The sequence below is a fragment of the Haliaeetus albicilla genome, chromosome 6 (assembly GCF_947461875.1).
Source record: "Haliaeetus albicilla chromosome 6, bHalAlb1.1, whole genome shotgun sequence".
Classification (NCBI taxonomy): domain Eukaryota; kingdom Metazoa; phylum Chordata; class Aves; order Accipitriformes; family Accipitridae; genus Haliaeetus; species Haliaeetus albicilla.
Genome location: NC_091488.1, coordinates 42,121,310 through 42,140,593, shown reverse-complemented (window position 1 = coordinate 42,140,593; position 19,284 = coordinate 42,121,310). Strand labels below are relative to the sequence as shown.

Here is a 19,284-nt window from a genome sequence, read left to right as displayed (position 1 = left end):
TCTCGCATCCCCGCGAGCTTTCGCACTGCTCTCCTTACGATGCTCGGCAGCTCTCGCCCACGTGCCCAGCTGGTACTCGCCGGTGCTCACCGCGCTCTCGCGTTCTCCGTCTCCGAATGCCCAGCCCTGTAACCCAGCTGTTATTAGTTTGGTGTCCTGTCAGACACACATCTGCAGTCAAGTGGTCCAGAACAAGACTGGCGTGTATCAGGGTTAAAAATGAACACGCCGGGAACGTCCCTCTTCTCTAAACTCATACCCTCATAATATAGCCCGCAAGGGGAAGAGTTTGCAGTGTAAAGACAGCTGGTTTGTAGCTTTCACTGAAGGAGAGCATGGGGGAGGCAAGTCCAGCCCAACACCTAGCCCTTCAAATGAAGTGACTTGTCAAGTATGCAACTGTGGCAGAGATCTGAGAAGCAGTAAATTTAGCAGCACTCACTTCCACTGACAGCCTGTCATGTGCTTGAAACATAAATAGCAGTGGAGACAAATCACTGCTGTTTTCCTATTAAGCTTTGGCCCACTGGCCTCCTAGCTTGCCAGCAGCATTTCTACCTGGCCTGCCGGCGTGCCTCGTCTCAGGGACGGATGTGCCTCCCTGTTGCAGGCTTTGGGAGAGTCAGGACGGGAATTAGCGTGCTGTTATTTCCTCAGGTGTCCTTGGTGTCTGGGTACTTGCTCCTCCGCTGATGGATTTCTCGCTCAGGCCGTGTGCTGCTGGCACCTCCTCCCTCCACCCAAGGTTGAGGAGACACGGACCCTCTCCCTAGAGGGCTCGTGGTTTTCACCCTTGCCCCTAGTTTCTTCCGTGCAGCCTGGCAAGGTCGTGCTGATGGAGTAGATGAGGCACTGATTTGAATAAGGGAGTAGAGGTGAAGTTTTCCGGTGTACCTGAGTGACTCGCAAGCACAAATGCCATTGAAAGCCACTGGGTCTTGTCCTGGTAAAGCATTTAGTGGCTTTTGGAAACCGTGCTTTCAAGCATTAATTATTATATAACCACTTAATAAAACATGCCATCAGAAGCTCACATTAATCTTTACAGAGATGAGAGACATCCCTTAGTGCTCTAAATTGAGGAACCAGGAGCAAATGGACTCAGCAAATTTCCCCTTCTTCCCTCTCTTATCACTTCTGATTCCTCTTCCCCTCACTCCTCAAGGAAGATGAAAACATGCCAGTGATTAAGGTGGCCTGCTCTGTGTTGGTTTTATTAGAACAACTGCTGTTTCAGTTACAGTAAAACTCTCGCCGGTGTGCAGTTGCAAAGGCACTGTAATGAAATCCTTGCCTCTTCAGGAGCTTTGCGGAAAGGAGCCAACGAGTCCTCAACATAAAATGGATGGCTTTTCATGCTTTCTTGTGTCTTTGGGCTGCCTCTGGCTCCTGTAGGAGCTAGGGGCTCTTGTTAGAGCAAGACATTTCTCTTCCCAGAGGAGAAAAATGTGTTTGGGGAGTCGGGAGGGGAGAAGTAAGTGGATTCCTGTCCATGACAGTAAGAGGTGGATACAGAGAGGTGAAGCCTAGTGAGACACTTTTGGTTGACATGATTGGCCATGGTCTTCTCATGCCAGCAGTGTTACAATTGTTGGAAGTTTTCTGTAAGCATTACAACAAGAAAGAGTATTAGGGAATTGGGAGAAAAGCAATGAAATATCTTTTTGGTTTGTCCTCAGACCCCTTCCTAAACTTAAGGGGTAAGCTGGAAGAAGTCAGAAAGGCGTTGTTTTGAAACTGTTTCTTCTACTCATCGTTTTCTGCCTTCTCCCTTTCTGGTGCCCCCCCGCTCTTTTTCCCATATCTCTGATGAAGAGACCCTGCCTCACAGCCATGATTTGCAGTAGTGCTGATGACCAACAGCTGCGCTTGCAATGGTAGGAGTTGCATCAGGGAGCTAAAAGAGCTCAAAATCAGGGTCCGTATTTCTTCTCTGCTTGCCTTCCCTGTAGGACTGTAAAAGCTGCAATATTCGTCACTGAGCAAATGCCTTCCTCCTCCTTTGCAGTCAGTGCCTTGCAAGTTTGAGAGAGAGAGAGAGTCCTTATTTTTTAGAAAGCAAGGGAGTGGCTAACAGCATAGGAATTAAATATCCTGGACTGAAGCAATCATTTATCTGGACCACTATCACTATGAATCAACAGCAGATACCTCAGATGATAATATCACAGGAGCCAGCCCAATTGATCAAAAGTCCCTGCAGCGTGTGAGCCCAGACAGTATCTTCCCAGCACACCCCACCCTGCCTCAAAACCTCTCTGATCCTTGCCTTGATACCTGGCAATGCTTCATGCCTGCTCAATCCTAAATCCAGCCATTTAGCCTCAGCTCCTCATCCCTTGTTGTGCTCCCTGATGAATATCCCCTTTGCTCCTTCCACCAGGAGCAGATATGGGGGATGGTGTCAGGCAGTCGCTGTGCTGGATCTAATTGAGAAACATTGCAGCAAGGAGAGTGGTCAACAGAAAGGCAAACAAAACGATTTTTCAAGGAGCTAATCCACCTATACAAATATTGGCGCCAGGCATCACAACACACTGACATGTTTTTGAAAGGGTAAATCTTGCTGAGGGGTGGCTTAACTCTTTGACCTCATTTCCTCAGTTGAAAACTATAGCTGTGTAAAAGATCAGTGGCAAGATCCAGGCTGCTACAGAAATCCCGGTCTTTAGGTTTTAGTTGTGAACTCAGTGTTCAGAGTAGCCTCACTGAAAATGGGGATGAGCTACAAGAATTGCCATCTTGCAAAAGCACAGGAGATTCAGGTGCTGTGTGATCTGGCCATGAAATATTTGGCTCCAGCTTGCAGAGAAGGAGCCACAGCAATGTGTAAGCTTCTAAGGTAATGTTCTTTCCCATTTCAAGTAAATTTGGGCCAATTTGTAATTTCTCAAGCCTGCTTCCAAGTTTTGGACATAAAAGGATGGAATTCTATGGACTAAGTTGAATCTCTGGAGGTTTTTTAATTTTTTTTTTTTTTTTTTAATTTTTAAGTTAGGTTGAAGTTCTGGGTTCATTCTTACCCCCTCATCCCAAGAAGTATGAGCGGACATAAAGCAGAAGGGAACGTAGCCATTATATTTCAAAACAGGGAAACATTTTCATGGATGCCTACAAAAATGAGCCTCTTGATTCTTGCACAATAGTATATTGAGCATGTCTTGCTCTACGGGAGACACAAGACTCTTGTAAGGAGCATAACAAGGATTTTTAAAGATGCCACCGAGCACAGACCAACCCTATAGTTCCTAGATTGACAGACTGGCACAGTTGGTACCACTGAGTGTCATCACATGAGATTTCCCTAAGGTTTGGGACTGAGGTAAGTATTTGTGGAATTAAAGTAGGGTCTACATTGCAGTCCATCCCTGCTCTTCACTGGCAGGACAGAAACGATATGGTTCAGTCAGGCTTCTTGTGGAACTTGCCCCAGATGGGACTTGTTGCTGTTGATCTTTTCTTTGGTCTTGGGTCTGTGAGGAAGAACTTGTCTTCAAACTGTATAACGATGATAGCACGAGTGCTTTGTCAAAAATGGGAGAGCTTGCAGGGAAAGGATTACATGAGGCCAAATGAGGGGAAACCAGCTGACAGTCACCAGAGACTGTATCGGTTGACTGCTTGCTGTTGTATTTTAATTGCCTTTCATAGGTTTCCATGACATGCAAGAAAACCCAGTCCCCTGCATCATCTCTCGGCTTGCATTACTTTCTTGTGCTTAACACAGTGGGAAACAAGCACCAATTGATTTCCTGACCCCTCCGCTGTTCCTCTCTCCAGGGGCAGCCACTGCCCCATCCTCTTTTTGTAGCTCCTCACAGAGCTGACTGTGCTGCTGGGAGCGAGAGATTGGTGCGCCGCCATCGACGTCTGCACATTGAATAACCCCTGTGCCTAGGCTGAGAATTCCTTCTCGGACCTCCTGTTGTCAAACTCCATTTTATAAGCTGCTCCAGCATGGTCCCCTCAGCCCTGAGGACTTACCAACTCCTGTCTTCTTAAGACACGCAAAGATCTGGTGTCATCTCAGTGATTCATCTAGCTGCTGACGTCTTCTGCCTCAATGTTGTTGTAAAGTAACCTCCAAAAGGCACCAGGCAGAGATTTGGGGATGCAGAAACTGTGCAACTACTGGTTTGTTCATGTTTATCTGTCATTTTCTTGGCAGTAGAATTAAGGCTTGATGTTTGGTAGCATAGTCATGACAACTCACGTTGCAGCATGCAACATTTAGGGAGTATAATATTGTAGCTGTGACATTAGATGACTTAATTTACCTCATGGTTCATAATTTACTTTGCACATTGGCATCACAGCCAAGTTTTGCTCAAGAGCACTTCATCTGTCCAAAAATGCTGTTTGTGTTCATTAAAAAAGTGTTCGCAAATTTGGGTAAAATTCAGTAAGTAATTTTGAAAAAAAGTAAAAAAAAAAAAATCATTTTCTTTGACGTGAAATCTTTTTTTTTTTTTTTTAATTCTATCTCAAGTTGAGGCAGAACATTAATTCCTTCTTCTGGTTCAGCAAAGAGCAGAAGAAAACCACTGGTCAAACAGAAGGCTTTGACCTGAAGCAGGGCTGGATTTTTTTTCAGGGGGCGGTTCCCTTTCTTTCTTGTGTTCACGTGTGGATTTTGAATGGAAAATCTGGTCAGTTGCTGAGAAGCAGTGGTATATTGCACACCAGCTCCGTGCCCACGCTCCGGGTTCTGTGTGATGACCTTTAGTGGTCATGTATGAATAGGAGTGAAGAGGGAGTGGAAATTCAGAGAAGCAGCAGACCTGCTGCGGCTGCTTCAAGCAGGCAGCCCCCACTGACAGGCACCCACGGCCGGGATGCAAGCTGCGTCCGAGCTGTCAGCTCTCGGCTTCCAGCTCCTGAGCAGAGACGTCAGCGACGGCGAGTCATCCCAAGTGGTCTCTCCCGCTGGGTTTGGTCAGCGCTGTCCCTCGAGAGAGAGCACGGAGACATCGTTCAGTCTGGGGAGGCTGCTCTTAACCTGGAAGGTTTGATTTGCATGCTAGATGCGTGGGGTGTGGGGAGAAAGTCCCGATGAAAACCGCAGGCTTTCTTAACCCCGGCCGTGCCAGCAGGTGCTGCTGCTGCCCCAGCCGGGGAGCTCCTCGGGCACCGTCCTTGGCTCAGGAGGCATCCAGCCAGCTTTGCATGTAAGGAGAAAACGCGATTGCTGACGAGCAAGGTCCCGTGAACGCCAGGGGAAGCCATGCCAGAGTGTTTCCTCCTGATCTGACTCATTCTCATTCATGAAGCCAGAGCCAGGCCAGAGCCCTCCCTGGCACTGCACTAGTTTTTTGGTTTATGTGTAATAGCTACAGACCTAAGGGCATGGGAGGCATGAGGCCAGCTTAAACAATAAATACCCTGCTGTGCCTTGCTGCTTAAACAGAGTAATTACTGCCTTACTACATGTGACCCCTCTGTTCCCGTCCCTCTGGCAGTTGTTATTTCATGGCTCCCTTTACAGAAGGGATGTCTGTGCCTCTCTCCATGCCGTACATCTCTCTGTTTGCCACTGTCTCGCCTCCCGTCTTCCTCACTCGCTCTGTCTCAGTTTGTTTCTCTTTGTCAGTAGCTGACTACCATGCTCTCTTTTTCTCAGTCACCAAAGAATCTCACTTTGTTTGCATTTCTCTCTCAGCCACTGTCCCTCTCTTCATTCCCCCTCTGTTTTTTCTCCATCTGTTTCTCTCTCGCTCTCAAGCTCTCCCCATTTTCACCACTTCCCATGCCACGCTAGTTTTTCTGCCTTCCCTCCTCACTGTAGCATTGTAGCACTAGCTGTCCCTTTGCTCATCCACCATCTGCTGCTCTCCACTGATCTTTTTGCTAAAAACAAGCCTCTTCAACTAAGGGACAGAAAAAAAATGCCAAGCTCATTGGAATCTCTGATGGCTGAGGAGACAGAGACTGATAGACGAAAACTTCAAAGTTCTGAATTTAAAAAACAAAACAAAACAAAACAATCCCAGCTGGAAGTAAAACAAAAAAGTTATGTCAAAGGCTCCCTTAGCTATTTTTGTCTTTCAGAAGCCTGTTCCTAGGGAATGTAAGGTGCAGGAAGGAAGGAGGAAAGTTAGGTGAGCAAAACCTTAAACAATAAATGGAGAGGGCAGAGAGAACAAAAACTGCCGTTCAGCATTGGAAGTTGCTACACACAAAAAGACTTCAAATGGCATTTATTGATTTGCAATCTTTTTTATCTCCTTGCATCTTGTTTTAGGCAGAGGAGGGCCCAACAAAGATGCATAACCCCTTCTGCTCTCCCCTCTTCGCAACTACAAAGAGGCTTGGAAGGAAAACAAACATAGAAGCAGGATATCTGAGCTCTTTCTCCACATACCAAATGCAAACAGATAACTTTCAGTGGGTCTGAATTTCAGTTTAGTTTAAGACCACAACAGTATTAAAAACAAAAAAAGACAGCTAAAGTAAGATTCTGCACGAGCAGGAGCCAAGTGTTGGATGCACAAACAGGAGAGGACGGAGCAAAATGTGGCTGCTGCCTCTGCAGACTAGCTTCTCCTTTGGAGATGTAAGGAACTAGGGCATGACGGGAAAGACCTCTCTGGTAGAGCACGTGGCTGAAGGCATCGCTGGTCCCTTGACTACCTGAAAGAGCTGTCTGCACGCAGTACAGGTGGGGTTTCTTCTGAGCGTGCGTCAATTCTGGAAAGGAAGAGTTTAGCCTTTGAGGAAAGAGTGATGGTGCGTGGCAGTGCAAGGGGCCATTTGGGTGGAGGTGGGAAGGACCCATAAATACGTGGGGAGGGTGTAAGTCTGCATTTCTGCACACGCAGTGGGATTTATGTGTATATAAATATTTAAAATACATAATAGATAAAACACAGAAGATGATATATATGTGTTATATAGATATCTCATATATATATATGAGGGCACAGGCAGGTGTGCACGTCAACAGGAGACAATATGCAGAGCCCATGGGGTTGTACAAGGCTATCTCCAAAGGGTGGGGGGAGAGCGGGGCTTCTCGCCAGCGGGCTAGCATTGCCGAGCAGGTTTGCTGTTTGGGTTCATTATTTACTTTACTGGGTCCAATTAGGAAGGCAGGGGATAGGAAATGTGGCTGAGGCAAGCGGGCCTTCAAAGCCTTCCTCCTGCACACATCAAAGCCGCCTGCTGCAGATCCCTCTGCAAAAAGGGCTCTGCCAGCTCCGAGCCGCGGCAGATGCCTGGCTCACTCTGCTCGGGGTCGTTCCCTGTTGGTTTGATTGTCAAGCCTCCCAGGCTCATACTCTCTATCTCCAGCCTCCAGAGCAGAAAGCTCCTCTTTCTCATTTACTGGGACAGAGTTAAGGAGCTACAGCTTGGCACGACGGTGTTTAACGGGGCTGCAGCAACAAACCAAGCTAACTATGAACGTGTGAAAGGCAAAAAAAACCTTCAGGGAAGACGGTTGCCTGGAGTCATGGGAAGGGATGCTTTGGGATGAGAAGAGCTGCACTGCATGTGGAGTCATCCCCCCCAGGGAAACCTGGAAGGGCCCTCACTGGGAAGGGGTTGTACTGAACCAGACAAAACAGCCAGGGGATAACCCTTGTCGGCAAGGAAGGTTTGGCAGCAGGGTCAGGATTTCATCCCTGGATAACATGCTCAAGGCAAACGTCTTCTCTTAATGGGAATGGAGTGGCTTGCTTGCCAGGAGCTGGCAGTCCCTCTCTTCACCTAATAGAATATGTTTGTCATTATTGGTACCAAAGAGCACTGTCCAAGCCTTCTCCCTCCCCACTTCAATAAACTGCATAGTGACAACCATCAGCTCCCTGCCGAAGCTGGCTCCAGCACGGAAACATTTGTAAATTGGCTCGGTGTGTAAAGCTTTGTTCCTGCTCCCCCCCTTTTGCCTTAGAGGTTAGAGTTAATATGACTCACCTAATCTGGCTGCCAAGGTGAATTAGTGAAAACATCTCTACAGCTCTGTGCAAGATATCACAACCTGACATTTTTCTAACACACTGTGATACATCTTTCCTCTCCCTGATCTGTACTATGACACCTCACTTTTATATAAATGCTTTTTGTTAGAAATTGTTAGCATACTTTTAGAGGGGACAGGGCTGTAAGCAAAAGGGTCTGTCTTGCAAGTGAGAGTAGCTGAGTTCTTGTAGCAAAATGTTGATGCCCAGGGTTGAAACAGGTTACCAGTGCAGGGACAAGAACAGTGCTACCACTATTTCAGCAAGAGACCGTCACAGAAACTTTCCCTGAAGTGTTATGCTCGTATCTGTGTCCTGGAGCAGGGGAACAAGGAGCTGAATAGGCCTACGGATGTCTTTGGCATGCCCTTTAAAAGAGAAGTCCCTGCTCTCAGCCATTCCCCGGGAGCTCCGGCTGGGCAAACCAGCGGCTCATCGTGTCTTGGGAAGGGGTTGTGTGTAGCTGTGAAAGCTCTCCTGCTGGACATGGTACACGGTTTAGACTTTAAGTGCATGTATGTATGCAGGGGAGAAGCTGAAAAACATCTTCCCTTGGGAAAGTATGTACCCTTTTAGGATACTTTGGAGCTCCATTGATGTGGTTCTCTGACAGACAGACTTAACAGCACCCTTAATGAGGGTGCCACTCCATTAGAGCTGGTTAAGTCACCCTCAACCCTCTTTTCATTACGGTGACAGTCTTCTGACAAGGGCAAATTGCAGGAGAAGCAAGTCCCACTTGGAATGAACCCTGTGTATAAACAAGGCAGAATTGCAGAGCAAATGATTTGCAAAGCAGAGGCAAATTACGTTTTAACCTTTTCTTTGTGAGTCTTTCCCTGATGTCTGATTAACTTTCCAGTCAACTGGCTGACCTACCAACTGGGAGTGCTGCTGTGAAAGGAGGGGAGTGTTGGTTGTCAGCTCAAATTGAGGGTGGGATTTTCAAAGAGCCTTATTAGCAGGTAGCAGTATGTGATAAGAAGATCGGGGAATTAAAAGAGTTCCCAACCAAAAATGAATCACGCTGTGGCAAAAACACAAACAACGTATTGGCTGTACAGACAGCAGCACGGTGCAGAAGTTGCGATGCAATCCTTCATCTGTGTTCAGCCATGGTAACACCTCATCTGAAATGCTGTGTTCGGTTTGGGGTATTGCACTTCCAGAAAAATGTGAACTTGTCAGAGAGGTCTAAAAGGGAAGAACAAGAATGATCAAGGGTCTGAAAAAAAAACCTCACCTACACAGGAAGGTTGAAAGACCCTGGCAACGTTCAGCCAGGAAAAAAAAAAAAAAAAAAAAAAGATGACAACTGAGGAGGAATGTAAGTGATTTAAAAGTTGATAAAAGGCTATTGCAGGGAAGGAAGGAATGATTTGTTCTTTTTGTCTATAGTGGCTAAGACAAAAATAATAGCTTTAAATTGCAGCAAGGGAGACTCAGGTCAAACTTCAGGGAAACTGCTCCAGTGGTAAGGACAGCGAAGCACAGGAACAGATCATCTGGAGCGGCTGCAGAGTCTGTGCCGCTGGAGGGCCGAGGACGGCTGTCTCCCTGACATGACCCATGTGTCCTGCCTTGAAGCTGTGGAGTGGGCTAGGTGGCGACTGAAGTCCCTTCCAGTACTATGACTGACCTAACTCTGGTCCTACAGGGGCTAAGGTTCCCTAACATGAGTGAGTTACAGCCATAAAGTACCTTTTAAAAATCCCACCCAGCTTCCTTCTCCACTGACTCTCCATAGCAGCAGCCCCAGTACACAGCAGAGGATTGAAAGCCGCGTCCCGGGGCACTGGGTGGGCAGCAGGAGCCAACTTTGCCTCCCTACCTTGTCAAATACACTGCTGCCAGGCGGTAAGGCCCTTCAGCAGATTGTTAGGGGATGCGAAAACCTGCCTCAAAGCAGTTGTAAGTTTTAGACATAGCAATGAGACTTCGGCTCACCTGAACATCTGGTAGGAGCTGGAAAAGGGACTGCTGGTTAGCCCCGCTGAAAGAGAGGGGAAACCTTGTCTTTACATGAGTTTAATAGGTACACTGCTGTTTTCACGCTGAGTCTCCATGACGGGGGGTGGTTTTTCCCTAGAATGGTTCTGAAAATTGCCTGGGAAAAAAAATAGAAAAGGCAAAAATAATCAAGCGAGGGACAGAGTTCTAAGCAGATTTTGAAGTCGCTGAAGTCCCTGTCTCTGATGCAGAAGGGAAACGCACGCAGCTGGCATTGCCAGAGTGAGCGGCCGGCCCGACCCGGCCAACACGCTGCAGCTAGCCTGTGCCCATGTGGTGGGATCCATCGCAGGTCGTTCCACGGGAACTTTAGCTCCAGAGACAGGGCTTACCCACGGCTTTCACGCAGTGCCGCAGGGCCAAGGACAACAGCCCCGTCCTCGCAGGCGCTATCTGAACTCCATCAAACAACTCTTAAGCGCTCTACGTGAAGTGGGCAGGGTTTCAGAAGTGCTTGGCACCTATTGAGCAGAAAATGTCTTCTGGGCAGAGAGTTGCTTTGGAAAATCTGACCGCTCTCTGAGGAACCTGAATGGGACCCCTTGTGGGCTGACCTTTTTTTTTTTTGAAATCTGTCTTTTACCCTTTGAGGGTTGGGGGATGCTTTCTCTAAACACAAACAGGCACTCAGCTGGGGCTTGTGGCTTTGCATGCTGCAGACCAGTGCTTGCAGCCCTCTCGGAGAAGGGAAGCATCTCCCTTTACACTGCTGCCAGTGCGGTTCAGATTCTTTCCAGGAGGAGCCTTACTTTGCTTTCTGAAGGAATAGGGTAGATATACCGATCCTAATATTTCATGCTTCCCTGGCACCTTTCATCTAACGATTCTAATGTGTTTTTTACCGGGGTTAACCTCCCCGCCCTTCCCTGACCAGGAGGTGATGAAGAGGGGGGCTATTAGCCGCAGTTCACAGAGGGAGAGCAAGGGAGTGACTCACCCAAGGTCATACAGTGAATTAAAAGCAAGGCCACAGACCTCCCCTGATTCCTGCCCCCGGCTGTAACCCCGACGCTCAAGTCACTGCTTTCAAAACTGTGTTAGCGAGGCAGCACGGTTTAAATATGTCATTTTGTATGTACAGTAGATCAGGGATTCGTGATGATTATTGGTCTCTGCGGATCAAATTACACTTTGTTTCTCTCAGTTTGGCCGTGTTTAATGGTAGCTCGATCTGATCGATGGCACTTCAGGGTGGTGGTTGCTCTGAGAGTCAGAAAGACATTTTTCACAGTTTTGCAGTGGAGAAAAGGGTGCTGACAATACACCGCCGCATCTGAGGACCCGGCTAGCCCTGAACCAGCCCATCGGCCACAGGCCGACTCACCTGCCCTGGTACTCAGCCACCACACCAGTGAACCTACTCCGGTCTCATGTGGTAGAGATTCTGCTTCTTGGCCTGGACAGCCTGTGAGATGCAATGCTTTGGTACTGCTTGTATGCTTCCTTCCAGATTTTCAGAACCCAGGTTTTCCGTAACTGAATAAAAGGCTAGTATCTTGCTGATATGACTTCTGAAATACTTTAAAATCGCTCATGACTGTTGTTTATTTGCAGAATCCCTGTTGTGATCGTTCCTCCATAGCAATTAAGCGGAATGCTTCCCAAATCTGAATGCCTAACAGAGCCACCATCTGTATTTTTCTGTCCCACCAGGCAGAGAGTTTGAAGGCGAGGAAGAGTATCTGGAGATCCTAGGGATCACGCGAGAGCAATCGGGCAAGTACGAATGCAAAGCTGCCAACGAGGTTGCTTCAGCAGACGTCAAGCAAGTCCGGGTCACTGTGAACTGTGAGTACATTGCAACTGGAGCAGGTCAACGGGAAGAGTTTTGCCCACAGGCAGGGGTGACTTTAGGATAAATAGAGAAGCCTTTCTGGTTTATAGTATGTCATCTGTAATGGGGGGGAGACGCTGAGGTGACTATCTGCAATCAGACACTTATCATAGGGTATAGTTTGTGCTTTAAACCTGGTAATACATAAGAAAAGAGAAAAAAAAAGAAAGAGAGAGAGAAAAGAGAGGAGCTGTGAGTTGCTCCCATCTCTCCCCTCAGAAACACTGGCTATGCCTTGTTTTCACTCATTGATATTCGGGAGAACAGTAGCGTGAAGAGAAGCTTCAGCAAGGCAGCAAGGAGAGATAAGGGAGGGTTCAGCCGGCTCAGAGCAAACACACGCCTGCCTGCACCCAGCCATCTCAGCAGTGCCTACGTGGGTATCACAGCCCAGGGGCCTGGGGGACGTGCGGTAGAGGCACGTGTTAATGAGAGGGTGCAAAAACTTGACTTTTATGCTGATTTCAGGTCATTAGTGTAAAGCCCTCTTAAAGAGACCCTCTGTGCACCAATGCAGTACGGAAAGGGGCCATACCAAAGGATACGGCAATCCACCTAAAAACACCGAGAGACACAGTTGGCCATGGGGCTTACATCCACGACTGTATGAGTGGGGCATGGATCCCATCGCCCATACGTGCTTAGACAAATGTCCGCTTCGCTCTGCTGGCGTGCTCCTCTCACAGTTACACAAGATATTTCAGACTGCTCTTACTTTTATAATCCGACATGTGTATATGTCCACCTCCATATTTGTATGGCTCGTATTTGGCACTGGAGTGATTTAAAGTGAATATCCCCATCTACCCGCTCTGTTTCCTTGCTTGGAAGCTAATACCTCTGCAGCAGGGATGGATGAATGGGAGGTATATCCTCTCCTGACCTTCTTCAGTTTACGCACCAGAATATTAACTTAACCTGAAACTGGAGATGGTTACAGACATGTTTCAGGGTGCATACGCACGGCTTCGATTCACGGATAGCACCCTCAAGGAGTGGGTTAGGGCAGAGAGCTGACGGCAGCAAGTGCTTCAGCCCATCCCAGTCTAATTTGCCACCACAGGTGATTTTAGCACCTTTTAATACCATTCTTGCTCTTTGTCTCTTTCTTTCCCTTTGGGCCATCACATCAGATCAACTTGTCTGTCTTGCTTAGAAGTCAAGGTTATAGGCTCCCTGCAGCATCTTCAGAATCCACAGACTTCTTTATAATTCTCTGAGAAATTGGGTGGCAGTGGTTTAATACCAGCTGCTTTATGGGCCAAATTTAGCATTAATGTGAAACTGCAGTAGCAGATTTTCTGCAGTAAAACTGTTGAGGGTTTTTTCCTGTCAAAAACAGCTGAGTTTATAAACCCGAGACATTCCATAAGAACCAATTAATATTTTCAAATATTTCTGTGAGACATAATTTCAGTGATGCTTTTAACATGGTTGAAACAGATTGTTTGTATAAAGTCAGAATGTTTGGTTTTGACTTAGTTTCAACTCATAATAACTATGCTACAGTAAGATCTTAAACATTTTTACTGTCGGAATGTATAAAAATGTAATGTGATAAGAGTACTGTAATATTATTATGTGGCCTAATTTGTAATGCAAGCAACTTATAAATTCCTTAGGGACAGATCTTTTTTTTTTTTTTTGAAACAAAGGGAAAAAATCTAAGAGGTTATGAGGGCCATGCACAGGAAAAAAAATCAGTCCTGTTTGGGGAATGACAGCTAGACATTTGCATACATCTTTCCTTATCTTGCTTCCTTAAACTACACCACAAGCAGCAGAAAGTGGGAAAACTACAGTAAGTTTGAAAAATGGGACCTGCCCAACCTCGGGAGCTTCCTGGCCATCACTTATCATCCGCTGATGCTGTGGAGCACGTAGCTTGTCAGCCCGGACTGCAGGAGAGAGCATCCTCGCCTTGCTTTGGTCTCACACTACCACCTTCAGGCTTCCCGAGTAATGGCCCTTGCACATCACAGACAGGGAAACTGAGGCCTGGGGAAGAGTGGGGGGGGGCAAACAGCTAAAGGGAACCCACTCCTGGCTTTCCCAGCAGCAAAACAGCTAAACATAAAGCGGCTGCTTTCTGAGTACAGCGGGCTGGCCGCCCCTCTGGGCTCTGTCCTTTAAAAAGCAGAGGAGGGTGGCTAAGGCAGGGATGGCTCAGAGCGGGGGGCTGGCAGCAGCCCGGGGAGCACACGCCTGCCAAGGCCATTTTCTAGGCCCATAGAAAGGTGCTTGTTCATTTTGTGACTCACCTCTTGTACTGGATGAAGTGAAATGGAAAAAGTTTGTCTCGCTGCAGGCAGCAAGAAGATATACTGCTCGAACCAGAAAATCGAAGAAGGATGCTTAAAAAATCACCTTCACTATCCTTTTATTACCCCTCCTCCTTTCCAAATTAAAATATTTACGTGAACCCGCAGCCTTTGAATGTAGGATCCTATTTATGTACACTTATTAATATTTATGATGTTAGAGGGCGCACTGCAATATCCCTAAAGCCCTGCATAAAATCCCGATTAAGGTCAGGAAAGGGATCACATTGAGATGGCTAATGTGTTCACAAACAAACTTCTTTCCATTCATTTTCCAGACAGAATTATTTTTTTCTTTGACTGACACAATCCATTTTGATTCTTTTTTTGGCCTTTCAGTGCTGGGACGGATACAGACGGCGGAGCTGTACTCTGTACACACAGAGCGTGCTTTGTGGTAACTTGAGTTTCGGCAAAGTAGCTGCCTGAGTTGCAGCCCCGTAATCTCAGGGTATGCAAGTATTAGTGATGAGACACAAGGCACTTATTCCCTGATCCCTCTCAGCAGCCAGGTGGAAATAATTCTGCCTTATAACATGTAAAGCTTGTCACTTCACATTTTGAACATGGGGCTGGGATTGAAGATGCCGGTGCCTACCCTACTCGGCACCCAGCCAGCACTAAGACCTAGCTCCAGCGGAGCACACCGATATGGTTCCCAAGTTTTCTTTGCCCTTGGCACAACTCTCAAGCTTCAAAGTAAGCAGAGGTGGGAGCACCATGCTGGGCTGAGGGCAAGCTTCATGCAGAGCAATCCCGAGCAAGCCCGCTTGGAGCCTGTGACAAAACATGATGTCCAGGAAGGTTTGGGCAGGATTTGTCACCTTAGACACCTAAGGGAAGCGTCTCAACAAGTGGTCTGGCTCTCAAAGTTTCACCCACAGCTCCTGCTGGAGCTCTTCCCTTTTAAGCCGTGAATGTATTTCTGTTTCAGACATGTTGCCTCAGTCCTTTCCTTTCTTATTATAGTTTTGACATTAGACACAGAGGTTATATGGAAAAAAAAATTCATGCTAGTATTAAATTCCTCCTTTATTCCTTTTACTTTTGCTGTCATCCTTTACCCTTAATGAAGTCTTTCTCTCATCTTCTTCTCCCTGATGAGCCCATGTGCACTAGAGATCCACAGGTAAATATTCATAAATTACAGAAGTCCATCATTAACCTTAGCTCTGCCTGTGTATGCCTATGCATTTATGACAGAACTTTATTCAGTGTTGCTGAAGAGAAGCACGCGTGATGCTAACGCGGTATATTAGGGAGAGTTCAAAGAGCAGGTGTTATTCTCCAGAGGAGCAGGGGGGAGCGTGTGCCACAGCCAGAAGGAGTTGTGGGCCTCCACCGACCCGAATGGTTTGCATGAGGAAACCAGCCCTGACATAGTTTCACTGTATCGTTCCACCTGGAAGTGCGTGAAGTGACCATGTGTTTCGTTCCTGCAGACCCTCCCACCATCACAGAGTCCAAGAGCAATGAAGCGGCCACGGGACGACAAGCCTTACTCCGGTGCGAGGCGTCAGCGGTCCCCACGCCTGATTTCGAGTGGTACAGAGATGATACCAGGTAAGACCTTTAGCTCGCCTCTTCCCTCCTTTCCTTTTCAGTCCACTCAATAGAGGATCCTTGGAGAATCACTTATTGTCCTCCCCAACTCTTCTCCTCAAACAAATTACTCTTCACAATCCACATAAGTCATGATGGTCCCATCAGACTCGGCAGAGCCAGCACGGTCAGGGCTGGAGGAGGCAGTCCCTCTCTGCGCTGGGGGTGCTGAAGAAAGTGCAAAGGATGGAGCTCTTGCCTTTAAGTCAATTACGGGCCAATACACAGTTAAGACATCAATAGTGCTTTCTTCCTGATGATGTTCATGCATTAAATAGCCCATGATACAGACAAAAAAAATAGGCAGTGTTAGTCACCAGGTAGGTAATGCCACTCCAGGTGCTCTCATCTAGGGGAAGGAGTTGCTGAGGTGTAAGATTCCCCCATCTGTGTGACCTGAGCCACCCAGATTTGCATAAGAGAGAAAATGAGAAGAGAAAAAGGATCTGTCCCTTACACCTGAGCATTTACCTGGCATTAAGAAGGTTGTGTTACTATCCTGGTTTTTAACCTGACCCATGTGCACAGACTCATGGGTGACTCAGCTTTGGCATATGCACATACTGGAACACATGAATTGGTGTGTTTCACTAAAACCCTTTTGTTCAAGTACGGACTAGCCCTCAACTGGCCGTGGTGTGTTTATTTCCAAGTGTTAGTCGGTGCTGGGTGAAGGCTTCCTGCCTTTCCCTTGGCTTTTGTTGCTTCTCCACTGCTTTACTCGTGGCATTTCACCCCACTGCGCTCCTTCTTCCTTTCATTCCCTGCTCCTGCTTTCCATCAATGCCTTCTTTGGTCTCTTTCTTCTCACGTCTCCTTCGTGCCTCCCTCCATCCTCACCTGCTAGCTGGGCTGAATGACTTTGGTTTACTGCTTGCTGGGCAGTGATTTCCTTCCCAAAACACAACTGCCGTTGCACTACACACCTCTTCTCCTGTCTTCCCAGGATAAACAGTGCTAACGGTCTGGAGATAAAGAGCACGGGAAGCCAGTCTCTGCTGATGGTGGCCAACGTCACTGAGGAACACTACGGGAACTACACCTGCGTGGCTGCCAACAAGCTGGGAGTCACAAATGCCAGCCTATACCTTTACAGTAAGTATGGGAGAGGGGAAAGGGAGGTCCAGATCGCTCTCACAAGGACCAGGCTGTGTAGGAAGCACACAGTGACCAAAACTCAGGAAAGCATCCACTTGCCACCCCCACCGCCCCCCAAACCTCCAGCCATAAACTGGCTTTCAGCACTCTGCTTCAGATACCTACGTGTTCATACGTCCCGTGAAACACAAACACAGCCAAATTAAAAAGTTTACAGTCAAGCCCTTTGATTGACTTTCTTTGCCGACGTCAGATTTTGTTAAAATAATAAAAGCATGTTTGTTTTAAAGCTGGAAACAAAAAACCCTTTAGAATGACAGCCCTTTTAATAAGGAGACAGAAGGCCAGGGCTCAGAGGGTCCGTGACAGCTGAGAAATGACAAGTAATTCAGAGAGATGGAGAGAACTAGCCACCGAGCCTGAGGAGAACAAGAGAGAGTCAAGAAAAAGAGAAATGAGTTTGAAAATGGAAGGGAAAGAAGTAGGGAAAGACAGAATGATTTAAAGGGGCATACCATAGGGAATGTGGGGGAAAAGGTAATCAGCAGATGAAATATGGAATAAAATTCCTTGGATCTCATTCTGCTACCTTTCAATTACTGAATTTGTCATAGTAAGTGTAAACAGACAGAAGTTGGGACTAGACCAAACTCTAGAGCAGAGTTACCTGCTGGTTCCAAATTTTGCAGTTGATTCAAACCTGACCCTGAACAGAGCCCCTGCCCCTCATCTACCATCCACGCACATGTACAAACTGTGGCTTATTCAAAATGCAGTTCCCAATTCCAGGTCCAAAACTTGGGCTCGACTTGGACCACACGTTGTTATTGCCACCAGAAACAGACTGCAACAGAATGACCCGCTCACATCAATGGACACATAAACACAAAAGTGACTTAGGGCTGTATTCCTGTGACAGCCCCAAACTGAATTAAAACACTCAGGCTGTGACCTGCATGGTCTTTTAAATAGAAAAAAAGATAAGCTGTGTAAAGCAGTCTCAGTATGGGACGGAGTTTAGTCTAGGTTCTGCTACGTGTGGTCAGATTAATCAAACCCTCAGAAAAACAATGTTTTGGTTTGGTTACTTTTTAACAGATGTAGTGCAAAAGGGTAAATCCATTGGCATTCTTTCTTCACCACCTCTGGATTTATTTCATGGCAGTTTGAATTTTTGCAACATTTGGATGTATTCATTTTTTTCTAAAGTTTTTTTCTAAAGAACAGATATTATCGTAAAAGAACATATATTTGATTTCCTGTAGCATTGCAGCACACAAAGCAAATTTCTACTTTGAAAGTCTTTTCACCCACCCTGGTCTTGTGACTGTCATGAGATTCAAAAAAAAAATCCTCAGGCAGCAATCTGGAACACAATTTTCAAATACTCCAGATTTGTTCTTGCTGATATTAATATAATGCTAAGTTTAGAATCCATTATTTGTGGCTGAATTCTAAATTTGGCCCTCTCTGTTGGTTCCTGTTACACAGATGAGCGGGAATGCATCACTGAAACAAAATATAAGATGAAATTCAATAATGTATGTATGCACACGTGATTTTAGCTGGGGGGTTGGTTTTGCTAGAAAAGCATTTTGCATGAGTTCAGAACTTCACCTTAAAGGATCTCAAAGGACTTGCTAGCAATGAATATTTTAACATCACAAGTTATTTAGAAATGGGTGTGTGTTATTAGCACCATTTTTCAGCAGGAAACTAAGGTACAGAGTGAAGAAATGGTTTACCCATGGTCGTAAAATGAGTGGCAGAACCTGTAAGAGACCCGGGGAGATCTTGCGAAGTTGCCATTAACTATTCCAGGAGGAAATGTGGCAGCTATTAAAGATGACTTGCAACAGCAAGGGTCCTATTTTAGCCTCCTTTTTATGTATGAAGAAAACTTTCCTTCTTTCAAGTTGTTGGATTTTGTTTATCATTTTTACCTTAGAAATTGAAGGCCTATTTATGCTGGAAAATGCTAGAGAGCTTCACAAGAGCCAGAAGAATGGAGGTGCAGGAGCTAAGAGAGATTCGGTGATTTTCAGCAGACTGTTTCTAACTTTCATTTTTGTTGCCTAGTTAATCTGTATTTCTTCAGTGTGCAATTGCTTCATATTGTTTCAGGAAATCTCTGTTCTTCTTCTAGTTCATGTGGAAGAGAGAAAGAGAGAGAGAAAAAAAATAAAGTCAGGCAGACTACAGCTGGTATTTCTAAGGTTAAGAAATCAGGGAGGAAATAAGTGAAAAGTATCCAGACTCACAAAGATAAAGAGAGCAGCTGAAAAATCCTACAAGCCCGGGTGAAAAAAATGCTGTAGTTGTCACACAGTAGCTGAAATAACAGGTAATGTACACTCCCAGCCACACACCCAGGCAGAAAAATAAAGCAGTGCCAAGTTTTTGTGTGGTACAGCAGATAGATACTCAAATACTTGGGAGTGGTTTTCATCCCCAGAATCAG

General features: G+C 46.4%; 1 protein-coding gene across 3 annotated transcripts in view; it reads left to right on the top strand.

The window, feature by feature from the left end:
• The window catches only part of LSAMP (limbic system associated membrane protein), a 1,014,682-nt gene that overhangs the window by 967,302 nt on the left and 28,096 nt on the right, over positions 1-19,284 (top strand). For all 3 annotated transcript variants that reach the window (XM_069785806.1, XM_069785805.1, XM_069785807.1), the window contains 3 exons: positions 11,622-11,756; positions 15,566-15,686; positions 16,672-16,820. In XM_069785806.1, the coding sequence (XP_069641907.1) occupies positions 11,622-11,756; positions 15,566-15,686; positions 16,672-16,820 (405 nt within the window). The remainder of the gene's footprint in view (positions 1-11,621; positions 11,757-15,565; positions 15,687-16,671; positions 16,821-19,284) is intronic.